The following is a 17,579-nucleotide window of genomic DNA, read 5'->3' as shown; positions in this document are numbered from 1 at the left end:
AGCTTTAGGAATATTATTTTGGCAGCTGGGAAGAGTATAAATTAGAGGGGAAGAGATCAAAAGTAAGGAATCCTATTAGAAGGTTATTGAAATAGTCTAGGAGAGAGGTGAGGAAGGCCTGAGGATAGGGTGGTGGCTGTGCACCTGGAGACAAGGTCATGTACACAAGAAAGCCCATGGAGGCAGAACTGACAGCTATTATATAGAGGCTCATGTCTAGATATTGTTGCTCTTGTAGGCTTCATTGTGACTTCAGTGAATTACACTAATCTCATGCCAACTGGGTAGTTATAAATTTTAAAAATCTATCTTCTAAAATTGAAGTATGTATTAAAGTTTGGGAATCAGGTAAGTACTTTTAATTTATCATATGAAAGGAATGAAAGTGACTCTACAGAAGATTGAATGAACAGTAGCCTTCCTCCTACCCTTTACAAAAAACCCAGAATAATATCTGCTAAAGTTCTTCTAAAAGGAAAATATTTAGTTTTAATAGTTAAATACATTTTAGTAAGCAGTAACTTAAATCCTTTAAGAATAACTGTTAAAAGGAAATACATGAAGAATTTTAAATCTATAAGGACTCCTTCATTTGAAAGATGAGGAAAATAGGGTCCCAGAAGATCATGTGATGTGTTTAAAGTCATATAAATAATTAGTGGCAGAGACATGCAAGTCTCTAGTCTCCTAGACCAATGCTCCTCTGCTTACGCTATGCTGACTGTGATAAAGTCATTGTTATATAACAGAAATATAAGAAAAACATGGTGTACGGTGCTTAGTGAACAATCAGGAATAAAGTTTTTTGTTTGTTTTTAACCTGTGCTATAGTTTCAAATTGCCCTTCGTATTTAGACTTGTGTCCTCTCACTTGAAAATTTCTTTGCATGTAATTTGTATTTAACATTCCACATACAAGCGATGTTTCCTCACAATAGAACGTAAGCTGCTGAAGAGGAGGGGTTGTCTTTTCGTCTTTGTATACTCTAACACAATGCCTGGCACATATTAGATACTTAATAAATGCTCAGATGAATAAGGAAATGGGGGAGGCAGAAAGAGAAAAAAAGAGAAAAAGAGAAGGGGGGAGGGAGAGAGAGAGAGAGAGACCTCATTTTGGGGGTGAAACTGAAATTTATGTATATGAATGCTTACAGTCATACCTATATGGTTCTATAAACACTTTCATTCTCACTCCACATATTCAATACGGTCTACTGAATTCTTAGACATCACCTTTTGATTTCTTTACCCATTCATTAGACCCAGCCCTGGGGAATAGTGGGAAGGGATGAAGAAGGTCTCCCTGACATATCTGATTCCCAGTCCTTTTACATTGCACTGGATATGACCACAGAACTTTAAAAGTTTGGAGCTAGAAGGTATACGGGAGATCACCCAGTCTGATTTCCTCATTTAATAGATCAGCAAGCTGGTATAAAAAGGGCCAGAGATTAATACTGATGCATACAGAAAAATCTCCAAAATCAGATCAAGGCTAAGGAATGTAACTATCCCACCCTGCCTTCCTTCCAGACGTTCCTTTGACTGACCTTTCATGGCTTCTTATACCGTTCATTTAAAGTTGTTCTTGATGTGTGTGTGCATGTCTAACTATATGTCAAGGCGGGAATGGGGTAGAGGAGGGCCAAAGAGAGCCCTCTAAACTCTTATGACATGCCCATAATTATTATTGAAAAGCAGGATTCCAAATTTAAGCATGACTCTAAGGTCCTTGATATAAAGAAATTAATTATGTGGGGTGGAGATTGGGAGGGGAAAGGCAACAATTCCAACTTTCCTAAACAAAATTTAAAAGGATAAAGGCTATTACAATCATCCCCCCAAAGCTCTTCTAAAACATAAGGTGGCAAGCTAAATTAAGTTAATTAAAATATAATGTTGATATTATAGCTAGCACATTAATTTTAGATAGAAAAAGTTTATGACTCAGTGGTTATGTTCTGTGGTGCTATATGTGTATTTATATTATGTTGGGGTCCCTTTTATAATTAAAATGTTCAGTATAGTTTTTCCATCTTATAGGAAACAACATAATTTTTACTATTTTAAATGGATTGTAGAGGTTTTTAGTTACTATGTCTTCTTTTATGATGCATATTTATTGTACCTATAACTCATCTAATTCCTATTATAGAATTTTTATGCACAGAAAAAATGAAAGAAGAGAAAGAACATAAGAATAGCATAATTTTAAAGACATAAGAAAAACAGATTTAAAAATTATGCTGAATAATAACCACAGAATTGGACAATGGAAGTTTGAAAGCAAACTAAAGATATAAATTTAATACTTTGTTTTTTCTAATTTATACTGAATGTACAATTTTCAATATTCTTTGGTGATAGTACTATCTGTTAAAACGCAGGTAAGAAGTACACATTTATGCTATATTTCTATCAGACATTTTCTTTAAATTTTTTTTTTGCCTTCAATTAGTTTGATTTCATTTCTATTTAATGGATTTCTTTTATGCTGAAAATTTTATTTTAAAAACTTCTACAAAATTCCATGGCATCATAACATTTCTGTGAAAAATCACTGTGCTATACAAATTCTGCTGACAAAAGCTAATTTGTGTTTGATTCCTTATACTAAATCTATAAAATGTAACTATAACAGTATATTGGTACTGACCTGCGAACAAACTTGGAAGTTATTTTGCTTATTATACCAGTTGATGTCCCCCTTCTGGCATGTGAAAATGTACCAGTTTCATGTGATGGTGAAGCAGGTGGTCCATTGTAAGTAGCATTCCGTCGTTCTCGGAGCTGTTCACCATGAAAAGTACTTCGACTTGAACTTCCACGAGGAAAACGGGTTCGGTCTGGTGTACTAGCACTAATACTATGAGCGGATGGGGAAGCAGCAGGAACTCTCTGAGTGGTACTGCTGGGAAAAATTAAGATGTTATTCAGGTTGACACAGAAAAATCATTCACCCAGGAGTCACACTTGAAGCTAGAAGGAAAATTTGCAGAACTTCCCTTTGGCATCAATCTACTCTTCTCACCATAAATGGTCAGAGGCGATCTCATTTTTAGGAATAATTTTTAAAATGATATATCTTTTGAATGCTTATCATTAGAATATCAAAAATCCTAAATCATTTAAATATTAAGAAAATGCAAAGCTCAGAATGTTTAACTATAGTACTCTCAATTTGTAAACTACATATGAAGTATAACTCTTTCAGCACCAAGAGTGCTAAATCCATGATAGTGCCCATATATCAAATTATTCTAATTGAAGTTTTGTAGAACTAAAAACCAAACAAGCCCCCCCAAAACTCCTTAACTCTAAATACAACTACTCATGATAAATTTAGGCCTCGATGAATAAATATCAAATGGCTACGTGTTAACTAACATAATACCAAATGATTAAAATGCTCACGGGTAGAGAGGCAACATTCTTTAAGAAAACTGGGCACAACAACAATTCTGACATCACAGAGCCACTGAGTTTTAGAACTAGAAGGCACCTGAGTGTGAAGCACAATTCTCCCCACATCTTATTTTTGTACAATAAAGACCTGAGGAGTAGGAAGATTAACAGCCTTGCCTAAGCAGTAAGTGGCAGAACACTAATGACAACTCATACACTCCTAATCCCTGAGGTATGGCACTCTATACTTCATAAGAAAAGGAAATAGGATGCACATAGCACATTACCCTGGTCGATAGTCAGTGCCATCTTTGATGGTTGGCAATGTGACTTTTATAGGGTGGCCAGAGGCAGACATAGACTTCTGGTGTCGAGGCCGTGTAGATGGTGCAGCAGAAGTGATGGCTGAGCCTGCAGAAGATGTGCTACTTGCAGACATTTCTGTCAGACTTTGAGCATAAGTCATCAGGAAAGCCATGGAAATATGAAAAGGAAAAGAAACCGAAATTTGCCTTGACTAAAGAGATTTCTACAGATAAACCAAACTGAATAAAAAAGTTAAACACTTTAGAGACATTAACAATTACTTATGACTAATACAACATAATTAATGCCATTCCAGCTAAAAGTATGTTGTATAATTTTTGTCACCAGTTTCCATGGTAAAGTGCTTAAGTAGGTTATGAAATTATTTTTGTTGCTTTTAAATGGATTAAAAAATAAAGGATGAAGTAATAGATCAAAGACTATTTTTTTCTTCCTAAGACTCAAAGTTTAGGATATCTTGTCATTGTGGTTACTAATAACAGAATAACGAGGAGCACCAAGCTGGTAAAAATAAAATCTCTAGCAAAAACATCAATACACCTTCACTAATTATCAATTAAATGGTAGACTATTATAATGGAAGGGATTTTTAGAGATCAAGTTTTTGCTTTCCTAATTTTCATATTACACAGACATGGCTCAGATTCCATCTAGCTCAGCTCATATTAATCTGGCCCTCTGGCATTAGCATCACACATGCTCAGGTTCCCTAAGAGTCTGCCTAATATGCAGAATCTTCATATTATACAGATGTGAAAATGATGGCCTAGACAGGTGAAAGAAACGGCCTGAATGAAGTCCTATAACCGGGAAGTAGAACTGATACGACTCCTAATCATTATATGAACTTACAAACAAGAGCTTGATGGCCAAGGCCTAGCTACAGTTTAGGGAATTCAATAACAGCAAAAATTCCCACCAGCTTCCTGAAGTGTCCAGAGGCAGTAAAGGCAGAGCAATCTGGTGAATCACAGTACTAGCCATGTGACCGGGCAAATCAATAGGCTTCTCATATGTAAAATGGGGGCGATAAAGAGCATCTACTTTGCAGGGCAGTTTTGAGGAACAAATGAGATAATGTAAGTAAAGTGCTTTTTGAACCTTAAAGATCATTCCATGTTAGCTATTATTATTATTGGAACTAAGGAGGGTAAAACTCCTTTACCTTCTTATTCGTTATACTTGATTTGTAAAGTGGTCAAGTCAATTCTATCAGGTCACTTCAATAACCATTTATGAAGCACTTACAGAAAGTGCATTTTCCTGGCCTCAGTGTCTTTAATGTTAATTACTTGGACTTGGTATTAATGATATCTCATTAACCAAGTGTGAAATTCTTTCCCCAAGGTTAATTCTTTGATAAGCTGGGACTCCCTTTCCTTGTGCTGGACAGACACTAACTTTAAGTAAGAATGACTGATTTACTGTCAGATCATGCACTTGGGATATACCCTTGGATTTGGCCTTTAAAAGGGAGAACAGAGACATAAAAAACACAGAAGGTGAATAGGTCAGATAAAAAAAGTCAATTGGACTTATGTGGATTAGGATATCTGGAGGGAAGCCTGGAAAACCACCTAGGTTATTGCTTGACACATAGTAAGGCTTAATAAATGCTTTATTTAATTCAATTTAATGCATTTTGTGGTAGTACCATATCTGTAATATAGATCTATTGAGTCAGACCTCAATGAATTGATGAGTTACTGAATTGTCTAGCAACCTGTTCCTTCAGTTTGCCCTACTTTCCAGAGTCCTACCCTATAGAACTAGTTCTTTGAACTTACAGTAGTACCCTGAAGTATCTCCATGAGGGCAAATGAAGGGGTTTCAAGTTCATGTCATATAAAGAAGAGATGGAGGAACTGGGGGATATCTGTCCTGGAGAAGACTTGCAGGGTCATAATAGTGGTCTTCAAATATCTGAAGGGCAGTCATATGGAGGAAGAGCGCCTGACACAGTGACTGGAATACAGGAGGTGCTTAGTAACTAATTGTTCTGCTTGTCCTCAGATAGAACTACTAGTAAAGACTGGAAGATACAAAGAGGAAAATTAGGCTTGATATAAGAAAAAAATTCCTAACAACTAGGACTATCAAAAACTAGAATGGGTTATATCACAAGGTGGAGGGTTCTCTCTCATTGATGGCCTTCAAGCAAAGGTGAGATGACACTCGCCAGGTACGTTGTAGAAATGGTTCTTTTTCCAGTAGAGGGCAGACCAGATAACTATTGAAGTCCTTCTAAATCTGAATCAATTAGTCATTTTTAATGTGGTATCAATGGGGCAACCTAGGGCAGCATCAAGACTTCACAATTTATCATAGGAGTTAAGCTCATTAAGGGAGTTTTAAGGAGACATCATCAGTACCAGAGTCAAGCCATTATCAGTGGGAAGAAGAGAGAATGAGTTTTTTTATCCTTATTGTATAGGAAAATCTCATTAAGGACCAAAGTTTTCCTCCATGGTGTTTCAATAATCCGGCTAGCAGCTTCTGTGGGGGCATAAGATCCACCCACAGCCAGCACCTAGAAAGCTGCCAACAGCACAGGTTCTTTTGATCTGCTTAACTAAGGAAAGCAAGGTGAAGGGGTTTGACAAGCTTACTTTAATTCAGCACACAAATATCATTCACTTAGTTCTGGGGAAGAGACCAGCACACTGAACTTCAGAGCAAATTACAAACAAAGTACAAACATCAACAGACAGACCCAATACAGATTCATAGTTACCAACATCTAAGTTCAGCCCGGGAGCTCAATAGTTACCAACATCTGGGTTCAGCTCAGAACAAGGGCTGGCCCAGAGTCACACGTGCCACCACTGCTGCACCAAAGAGCTCCAAGGAAAAGGAGGCCAACCCCTAGTTTTATATCTTTTTCAGCATCAGGGGTGAGTCACACATGCGACTCACCCACATGACCTAGAATCATCACAAAGAGGAGACTTAAACCCACATGGTCTAAAAGCCTCTGTTGTCCCAGACATGTAAACTAGGCCCTCCCTGGAGTTAGCCCCACTTTGGGCCCCACCTTAGTTGCCAATCCACACCCACACAGGTTTTACACTTAACAGGGGTTTGGGCCTGGGGCTTAGCACTTAGTAAGACTCAATGAAATACACTGAATTACTCAAAGCAAACAAAAGTCAAACTCTTTAAGGGCACTTGTTGAACTAAGTGCTAAGGAGACCATTTTGCTTACCAACACACATGGGGGCAATGAAGATGGAGAATTATGCTTAAATGTGCCCAGTACTTATGTGTGGCCTTCACTATAAAGTCCTTCTCTGATGTTTCATCACAGAGTCCCTGGGGCATCTCTGAACACGAGAGAGAAAGTTTTTGAGTACTGGGCCAGTGACAGACTGAATTTCAGATGAATTTCTTGATCATAGCAGCTCCAGAAGGCTAATTATGAAATTGTAGAAGGGTGCAAAGCACTGTTGCTTCAGTATTGTGTCAGGTTGGTGTGGGTGGAGTGGGAGGTTAGAGAAAGGGGAATAAAAAGATACACAGGACATTGTTCCAGTTTTCAGGAAGTTCACAATATATTTTATCTCTAGGTAATAGGAAAAGAAATTGAAATATGAAAAATGAAATGCCATTAAGTTAATGGTAGAAGAGTAAATAGAATTTCGTAAGATTTGGCCTAATAATCCTTTTAACTTGCACTGATAAATGTTCATACAATTTTATAATTTCACAGCTGGAAGGGACCTTAGGGATCCCTTAGACTGATTCCTTTTTACAGATTGGGAAACTGAAACCTAGAGAGTTAAAATAAAGTCGCCAAGTGGTAACAGGTGTTGATATGGGTCTTCTGATTCTGACTGCAATGCTCTTCTAGTATACAAAACTGTTTCTGTAACTTATGTGACACCTCCTTATCCGGCCCCCACCCAAAAGCACAAAACAAACAAAACCCACTCCAGTAGTTGGGTTTTAAAATTACCTTTAATTATGCCTAATTACTTAAAATAACCAAACAGCAGTTGGATTTTAAAATTACTGCTAATTATACCTAATTACTAAAAAGAAATTACTATTTTACTAATGTTGGGGACAAGAATTAGCAGTTGAAATACTGATTTTATGCCAATTTTTATGTAAATAAAAAGTAAAACCCTTAGCATTTGTACTCATTATTAAAAGCTTAAAAGTTCTTTCATTCTCATTCAACAAGGAAAATAAAGAAAAACAACACCATTCAAATTATGGTCATTCTATAAAGTTGTGTTTTGAGATATAACAGAGAAATAGTTATTTAAGATTTTAATCACAAAGTCAGCATTTTAAATAAGCAATAAAAAGTGGCATAGGTTTAGGGTCTAACAGTTATTTACTGTGTTTTGTCTTGATTTTCTATTATTTATAAAAAAAAAAAATTCTCTCTTTTTTTTTTAGGAGATGAAATACTGTCTCTAAGCTTCCCGTAAGGATTTTGTTCTTTCTAACATGGTCTGGGGAAAAATGGAAAAGAAACTGACTTAATATTTTACTTTTTCTTTCTTCTAACAATCCTACCCTTTAAGTTTAGAAAGGGATGACTGTAAATAAGTTCTGGGAAAGGAAAACAGAAAGGGAGAGAAAAGTGGGATTGAGGAGGGGATAAGAAAGCAGAATAAGTACAAGCAAGAAAGAAAAGCTGAACTAGAAAATAATGGAACAAGAGGAAAAAACGGATAGAGTACAGAAGGGAAGTGATTACTGTGGAAGGAAGGGAAAATCTAAAGAAAGAGCCAAATAGCCAGAGGTGCTACATGGGGGGTGGGGGAGAAGATATTTGACTGTGTGTGACTCTGAACAAGAAATGTCATTTTTCTAGGCCCCAGATTTCTCAATTTGAAAAAAGAGAGGATTAGATTAGATTCCCTCAAAGGTCTCTTCCAGCTCTAACTCTATGATCCTATGACCACAGAAATGACTTACCATTTCTGTGACTGTCTTCATCAGTGTCATTGATCCCTATACCACAGATCTATCACATCGAGCTTCCCTCCCTATCACAGACTCCAGTCAACCAATTTAAGTTAATCCTCAGGCTCCATTTGTCCTATACCTTTTCATAATGTTTGGGCTATAAACTCTCAGTCCACCAACTATTTATTTCTTCTAATTCTTGTTACCAGGCCACAGAATGCTACTCACAGAGTTCTAGGAATAGAACTGATCTGGTTCAATATCAAATTTGCTATGTTATACTACAACTCAAATTACTTATTACCTGCTGTCTTTCCCATTCTGTATAGCAGAATAGCGATCTGTAGTCCTTTCACAAACATATGTGTTCCTTCTTGTCATACCACTTCCAGGAAAAACATTGTTCTGTAAGAAAGAAAGATTTAATTTTTCAATTTCAAATAAATTTTGGGAAACTCAGATAATGTATAAACTGCAAATTATATTGAAAAAAAAATACAGTAAACTTTTAATGAACCAGAACTCTCAATTACTCTGATTTAATTTGTTTTTCCTTTAGTCTTTAAGAGTAAACAAGCAATTTATAAGAGAATATATTCAAATTAGAGTTTAGGTCAAAAAAGCAAATTCTAGTGTTTACCTTGGTGTCACTTAAAATTCATTCCAATCTCCTACATCAGGTGTTAGCAATCTTTCAGAGTAGGGGTAAATGGGTTGTGCTGTGCCAATAATTCACCCTGATCACATAGCTATTACCTATCAGTCACTACTTTCTCGAGAAGTCTTTGTGGGTGAATGGAATTGTTAGGTAAGTCAGTTCCCCCAGGAGATGTCTCCTGTGAATACATGCTTCACAAAGTTCATCAACATCTGACGAGGGATATCTTGATCCTAAGCCTCATCCTGGTGGCAGTGAAACAAATCAATTACAGGCAGGTGGAGGTTCTGGGATGAAAATGGAAAGAGGGGGGTGACTATTAGGGCAGGCATCTTTCTGCCATGTGTACACCCACATAGGTTTCTTTGTACAACTCCCAGTCCTAGATGTCATGCTACCCCAAATCTTCTTATAAGTCATCTTTGGTACATGGATTTTAGTCTGCTAATCCCCATCCTACTCCTAACTTTAGAGTACAACATAATGAAAAAGGGTTTTCATAATCATGACCTTATGGAACTTCAAAATTCTCAGTTACTAAAGGAGGATTTAAATATGCTTACTATAACATACTTATAAAGACTGGAAAGAGTGCTACTATACTTCAGAAATACTTTTTTTTAACAATAAGAGATTTTCTACTTAATCTCCAGTTAATTAGAAAATTCAACTAATGAAAACATTTAATTCTCTTAGCATTAAGCATAGTTTTACTGCACTTTAGAATAATATAGTCAACTTAAACCAATGTTTAAATATAAAAACTACAAAAATTTATGTTGCTATCACATTGTTCATTCATAATATTTAGTGCCTATGATCAACCAGTACATAAAAAAATACACAAGGGCAACAGAAACAAAATTGAGTGGGTCTTAATCTCAACAGTACGTTCAGCTGAAAGGAGTAACTTCTGGGATTAACTGCATCATGAGTGTAAAAAGCAAACTAAATGGAAAATAGTTGAAAACAAGATAAATTTACAAAGGGCATTTTTCATGTTAAATTTAGATGGATGTGACCCATAGTAAACAAGGACTGGACAATTCTAAATTACATCATGGAGAGATCCACTATTTTAATCTAAGTGAGGGGATGAAAATATTTGCCTGAACTTGTCTGATGTAAGTGGAAGTAAGAAGAAACTGAAGAGATAGGTTGGGAGATGGAAATCTCTTGCGACCTTCTCCTATACCTTCCCTAAAAAGAGGAGATACATTAAAGCAATACAGTTTTCAATATAACCACTTGGAAAAAGCTTAAGACTTTTCTGCTCATAAGGTGACAACCCTTGAGCACTTATGTAAATTGCTGCCTTGGAATCTGGAGCTATGTAATAAAAATCCAGGGTTTGCCAGTAAACCTTTCCTTTTTTAAAAATAATCTTCTTTTCCTAATATTTGGTTGGAAAAAAATTTGTCACAACTTCAGAACCTTTTACTGGTATAATGAAACAGTTTCCCAGTAAGTGAAACTGTTTCTGCTTAAAAAAAAAAAAAGACCCAATTTGTTAATAAGTTCTCAATGTGATTCTGTGAGAATAAAATAGTTTCAATTTTGGAGGTTAGAAATACTATATACTGTGTAGGCGAAATGAATATTAAAGTACAAGATTAATCAGAAGGCTGAGAAAGTTACATTATAGGGCTGTTGTGAGTAAAGTGCTTTCTTTATGAACTTTAAAGTGCTATACACATTTTTAAGAAGTACCAATTTAAATACTTTCTAACTGCCATCAACTGCCAAAAATGTATCAAACTAGGTAACCTAACTTCCCCCATTACTTATGAAATGGGCAAGTCCATAAAATTTTCTAATGTAATGTTCATGTCCTTATTAGATGCAATGTAGTGCCAATGAGCATAGAGATCTGTATATTTGCTAAAATTTTTTTGAATTAAATTATATGGGTCAAATTATCTTGGTCTATCAGTACAGAAGGAAACCTGTCATAGGGAATGTGAGCTAAGACTGGGTTGTCTATGGTTTTCTATTATCCTATATTTTTTTTTCATACATAACAGTTGGAGCAATTGAACACATTTGTTCCAATGCTCAAATCCAGAAAACATTACAGACCTTTTGATATAAATAAGAGTTTCATTAATGTTCTGTATAGAAAATTCCTTGCAAAACAAAGCATTAAATGTATTAGGAGCTGAGACTGTCCTGGAAGGGTTAAAAATTTGTTTTATATGCTATACATACACTTTTTTTTACATTCATTATTTTATTTAAGCCTGATTAACATTCAAGAAACATCCTTAACTAGTAGTATCAGCAGTAGTTCTTAACATGGGGTCTATGAACTTCCTCTTAACAATATTTTTGATAACAAGTGTATTTCCAATATTAATTGATTTCCTTTGTAATCTTATGTATTTTACTTTATGAACTTAAAAACAATTCTGAGAAAGGGTCTATAGCAGGGGTCAGGAATCCGCAGCCTTGAGGCCATATGTGGCCCTCTAGGTCCTTAAATGCAGCCCTTTGACTGAATCCAAACTTCACAGAACAAATCTCCTTAATAAAAGTATTTGTTCTGTAAAACTTGGACTCAGTCAAAAGGTTGCACCCAAGGACCTAGGTGGCCCCATGTGGCCTCGAGGCTGCAGGTTCCCTACTCCTGATCTATAGGCTTCACCTGATGGCTAAAGGGGTTCACAACACAAAAAAAATTTAGTCAATAGTCAATAGTCTTCATATACTGAAGTTTTGGAAACATTCCACAAGAATGTAAAAAATTATGATTAGAAAAGATCTCTCCTCTCAGGCATGATGCTTGACATTTTCCTGTTTATCTTTTAAAATACTGTCAAACAAATGTGATTTAAGTAAAATCTGGCATTTTACTACTACTGCTTTAAGATTTGCTAGGGGCTTTACAATCATGATCACATTTGAACCTCACAACTTTGTGTAATAAATACTATAGATATATTATTCCCATTTTACAGATGAGGAAACTGAGGCTCAAATAAGTTAAGTGACCTGCCTATGGTTAGATGGCAAGCAAAGGGGAGAGGTGGGGTTTGGATCCAAGTCTTCCTGATTCCAAATTCAGCACCTACTTCCACATTGCCTCAGCTCAATACTACTTAATCTCCAAAATATTAACTGTACCAGTTATACGTTTGCCTCAGAGGGAGAGATAAGAATGTGATACAGATGAACCTGGTAGGGTCTTTTCCAAAGTTACAGACAAATTATTAATTGCTGAATCCTGTGTCCTCTTCTTAGTCCTCGTCCTTCTTAACCTCTCTGTAGTATGATGTAGTTCATGCTGGCTATCTCCTTCACCTTGTATTTTCATGACACTTCTTTCTCCTAGTTCTCTTACCTTGCTAGATTTACGTCCTGTCACCTAAACACAGGTGAACCAAAAGGTTCTATCTTGAGGCTTCTCGTCTCTCTCCACAGTCTCATCACTAGCCCTGGCCTCAATGATCATCTTTATGCAGGATGACTCCTGCATCTATCTATCCAGTCCTGGCTGCTTCCTTAAACGCCAGTCCTGTATCACCAACTGCCTGTTAGAAAACACTAGCTGAATGTCCCATAGCAATCTACCTCAAACATGTCCAAAATGAAATTTATTATCTTCCCTAGCTAAAACCATCCTTCCTTTGAACTTACCCTATTTCCGTTGAGGACACCATCATCTTTCCATTTACTCAGATTTCTACCCTTGGAGTCATCCTTGACTCTTCCTTTACCCCGAAAAACCGGTTAATAACATCTTGATTCTACATGCCCACCATGATTCATATTTGCCCCCTTTCTCTTACTCAGCTATCACTCTAGCTCAGGTAGTTATCGTATCTTATTTGGACTATCAGAACAAACTCCAAAATGGATGGCCAACTTCCAATCTTGTCTCCACAGAGTTGCCAGAATAATCTTTCTAAAACATGAATTGGACCACGTACAGAGCCATGTTCAAGAATATTCTACAGCTTCCTATGGCCTCTAGTATAAAACATCCAACATTTAGGATGATAAAAATTTTATCTAAATATCTCCTCAGCACCTTCTGCACCTGTGACTGAACCTTCTGACTGGAAAGCAAGGCCATGGACTCCAGGGCTCTTCATTTCCCACCAACTACACTGCCCTTGGATTTCATCATGCCTTCTTTCCTCAAAGCAACTCAATGAGCAGGAAATCTCCTTATCTTGCCTGACTGAATCAGCCTTCTGGCTCACATTTCATCAGTCCTCTCTGCCCCTCTGATTGGACCCTGTGACTAGAGGACAGAGACATAGGCTCCAGAGTCTCCATTTAAGGTGGGGGTCTGGCACAATCTTCTATCTCCCACCAGCTACACTGCTTTTGGACTTCTTTGGATTCTCTATCCTGCCCCCACACCAGGTGCATTATCCCTCTCTACCATCCTCCCTTCCCCACCCTTTTCACCTTCCTTTTGTGTGTCTTCCCCCATTAGTCTGTAAGCATCTTGAAGGCAGGGACAGTCTTGCTTTTTATTTCCATCCCTGGGCCTTGGCACAGTACCTGGCACTTAATATCTACTGATTAACTCCTCGGCTTGGCATTTAAAGCCCTTCACATTCTGGCTTCTACCTACTAGCCCTTCTTAGTTTACAGCACATCCCTCCCTTGCAAACACTCTTCCAGCCAGTACTTTTTCTCCTTACTCCTCAAATCACCACGCACATACTTCCTTGCCTACAGACTGTATCCAATTCCGTTCCCTCCCTCTCCCTCATTACAACGTAAGCTCCTTTAAGGGTAGGGACTGCCTTTTTTTTTTTTTTGGTCATTGTAACACCCTTGTTTCCCATATGGCTGCTCTCCTGGACACGACTGGTTCCAGAAAATCTTATTCCTGCAAGATCACATATACTCTGAATCTGACACCTTCTCAGTATTCCTGACTGGACAGGGAGGACATTGAAGAGCTCCTCCAGGAGCTTCCATTTAAGGAGCGAGCCCAGGGTGGCCAGTTCATCATTTCCCATCCAGCCAAAGGAGTTAAACTCTTTCGTCCTGTTCCTCCTCACTCCACTGTCCTGCCCAATTTCTTTTTATGTGTTATCTTTCCCCATTAGATTATGAATTCTTTGAGGACAGTGCTGCCTTTTGCCTTTTGTTGTTGTTTGTTTGGCATCCCCAGCACTTAGCAGAGTGCCTGGCATATAGTTAGTGCCTAATAAATGTTTGCTGACTGAATAACTAATGCCAATATGCAGCCTAGTGTTTGCATCTTGTAGGTCCTTAATAAATGACAGTTGGGATTAGAATGGATTATCCTCATTTTACAGTTGAGGAAACAGAGGCAGACAGCAGTTAAATGACTTGTTCAGGGTCACACAGCTAGTATCTGAGGCTGGATTTGAACTCTGGTCTTCCTGACTCCAAGTCCAGCACTCCATCCGCTGTGCCACTAGCCACCTTCTCTTCTCTATCTCCACACTGATAAAACACAGGTCTAGACTAAAAATAGTTTAAAGACAATAATAGTGATAATTACATGGTATTTTAAAGTTTATAAAGTACTTCATGTTTTTTATTTCATCCTCCAACGTGTTTTAAGAACAGAGAGGAGAAAGATCAAGGATAGTCTGAGGACTTCAGCATGCTTCAATGATGAAGGATGGGATGGGATTTGTAATGGCTGAAGGCACAGAAAAGGGTATTTCAGGAAATGAGGACAACATAAGGCACAGAAGTAGTGCTACACATGGTCTGTTTATGGGACACTAATCGGGGTGAAAACTGAGGTCTGGTATTAGTGAGCAGTTGGAAATAAAGTTGGATACATAGGATGGGGCCCAATTCACTTCTATGGTGCTGTGGGTATAGGCAGGCAACCATACTCTGGCTGGTGTTCAGGTGATGAATATGATACTTTACCCAGTACTTCCCAAATACCCTCTGATTTATTAATAAGCCCCACATCTTAAAAAAAATTAAGCTGTACAAAACAGATTCACAGTTTCATATTCAACTCTTTTTTGTTTTGTTTTGTAAAGGAAAATATGAATATTTGTTGTTATATGTCAAGGAAAAAGTACTAAATACAGTAGCTATATAATAGGAACCACCGCAAGTCAGTTAGAAGACAAAATCAGTTGCATTCATCTATTCTTATGGTAGTTCTTCTATACCTGAGGAGTTGAAAGCTGCTTTTTTTCCTTGTTATATAAAACTGGCATCCTAATACCCTTTTCATAGCTTCATAGTTTTCATATATAAAGAAAATAATCTAGTTATTATGTGGTTATAAGTTAATCACAACTATGCTAATAGTTGTATTTTTGTAAAATTCTCAAAACCCAGGACAGTGAATTTTAACTGACTACACATTTTTAAGCATTGCAATCAAGACGCTAACTTTTTGGTTTTTCCTCCAACTGTTGAACTATGCTTTTTTTCATAATATGCCGATGGCACTAATTCCACTACATATTAATGCTGTTAGCTGAGTGCCCTTACTGGTGCTTGGCAACACTACTATTAATCTCTTGCTGATGACTTATCACCTCCCATCTCTTTCACTCTTTTTGAGCCTCTAACTTTATTTCCACCCTAATGATTTATATAAAGTAAGCAATTAAATATTTATTGAATTGAAAAACCATAACACTTACTTTACTGAGAAGACTGTGGTCATCCACTGTAAGTTCTTACAACCCTTCTTTTCTCTTTTTATGTCTCTGTCTCAAAGGGAAGAGTATCTTCCTGCCTTGCCGTGGTAATGAGTGCAAATGGTTTCATCCCATCCCATTCCTACCTCCTCTGAAATCTTGCTCCATCAATTATCTTCAATAAAGCCCTCTCCAACAGCTTTAAAAAATTTTTTTCCTACAAAAATGTAATAACTTATTTTTGTTTTAAAAACTTACTTTCCTTTCACATACCTTTCACATCCTTCTCTCTAATAGTCTCAATCTCTTTCCTGAAATCCAGATCTGCGGTTCTAATTCTTTATTGGACAAGTCCTATTTTTCCCACCAACACCTCAAATTCAACGTAAAAAAAAATGTGTAAGATATACAAGTTGGACTAGGTGGCTTCTGGGTTCTCCTTCTAACTCAGAGATTCTGTGAACTTATCCAAAAAAATTGCCTCTCCTTCTGGCTTCCCTATTCCTATTAATAGGATCCACCATACCCTAGTCATCCATGCCATACACTTTGAAGTAACTTTTTTACTCCAAAAATATTGTTTCTTAATAATTTTTTGGCTACTTCTATTTCTTAACCATCCATTCATTCTCAAATCCCTAAAAACCTTATCTTTATTGCTCTACTGAAATTGCTCTCCAGAAGAGATTAATTACCATCTAATTATCAAATCTAATGACCTATTCTTAGTCCTCACTCTTGTGGACCTTCTGGAGCATATGACTTGCTAATTGCTCCTTTCTTCTTGAAACCTCCTCTTTCCTTGGGATTCCATAACTATTCTTTTTTGTCTTCGAAGCTCTCTCCAAGTTACTAATGATTCCCTTAACTGCCAAATCCAATGGCCCTTTCTCAATCCTCATCCTTTTTAACCTCTCTGCAGCCTTTGACACTGTTCATCACCCTCTTCTTGATACTTTCTTCTCTTTAGCTTTTCATGACACTACTCTCTCATGGTTCTCCTCCCAATCTAACTAACCACTCTTAAATCTACTTCACTGGATCTTCATCCAGGTCATACCTACATGCCATGGGTGATCCTTAGGGCTCCCTTCTGGGTCCTCTTTTCCCCTTCTATACTACTTCACTTGGTGATCCCATCATAAATTGAACTATCCTCTCTATGCTCATGATTTTCATATCTACTTACCTAGTCCTAACCTCTCTACTGACCTACCAACTCTCGTCTCCAGCTTTCAGATATCCTGAACTAGACAGACATATTTAACTCACTATGGACAAAATTAAACTCATTATATTTTTCCCTAAACCATCCCCCCTTCAAAATTTCCCTATTGCTATAGAGAACATCATCTTTCAAACCACCTAGGCTCACAACCTAGGTATTAACCTTGACATCTCACTATTTTTTTACGACCCCTTTCCCCTATCCAATCTGTTGCTAAGACCTATTGATTTCGCCCTTGCAATACCTCTTTCATATACTCCCCCTTCTCACTTTTGACACCACACTGGTGCAGGTCCTCCCAGATTACTGCAATAGCCTGCAGGTGGGTCTGCCTGCCTCAAGTCTCTCTCCACTCCAATCCACCCTCCACTCAGTCACCAAAGTGATTTTCCTAAAGCACAGATCTGACCATGTCACTCCGCTCCCC

General features: G+C 37.3%; 1 protein-coding gene across 6 annotated transcripts in view; it reads right to left on the bottom strand.

The window, feature by feature from the left end:
• MARK1 (microtubule affinity regulating kinase 1) overlaps positions 1-17,579 on the bottom strand; it is a 153,603-nt gene that overhangs the window by 8,538 nt on the left and 127,486 nt on the right. For 4 of the 6 annotated variants that reach the window (XR_005010198.1, XM_036755228.1, XM_036755230.1 and 1 more), the window contains 3 exons: positions 8,963-9,063; positions 3,696-3,857; positions 2,660-2,914 (listed from right to left, as the gene is read on the bottom strand). Coding sequence is in view for 5 of the 6 variants with exons in the window: in XM_036755228.1 (XP_036611123.1) it covers positions 2,660-2,914; positions 3,696-3,857; positions 8,963-9,063 (518 nt within the window). In the remaining variant the exon portion in view is untranslated. The remainder of the gene's footprint in view (positions 1-2,659; positions 2,915-3,695; positions 3,858-8,962; positions 9,064-17,579) is intronic. The other 2 variants (XM_036755229.1, XM_036755231.1) reach the window with 1 other exon arrangement.

Source organism: Trichosurus vulpecula, chromosome 4, assembly GCF_011100635.1.
Source record: "Trichosurus vulpecula isolate mTriVul1 chromosome 4, mTriVul1.pri, whole genome shotgun sequence".
NCBI classification, from domain to species: domain Eukaryota; kingdom Metazoa; phylum Chordata; class Mammalia; order Diprotodontia; family Phalangeridae; genus Trichosurus; species Trichosurus vulpecula.
This window is presented reverse-complemented; position numbering and strand designations above follow the sequence as displayed.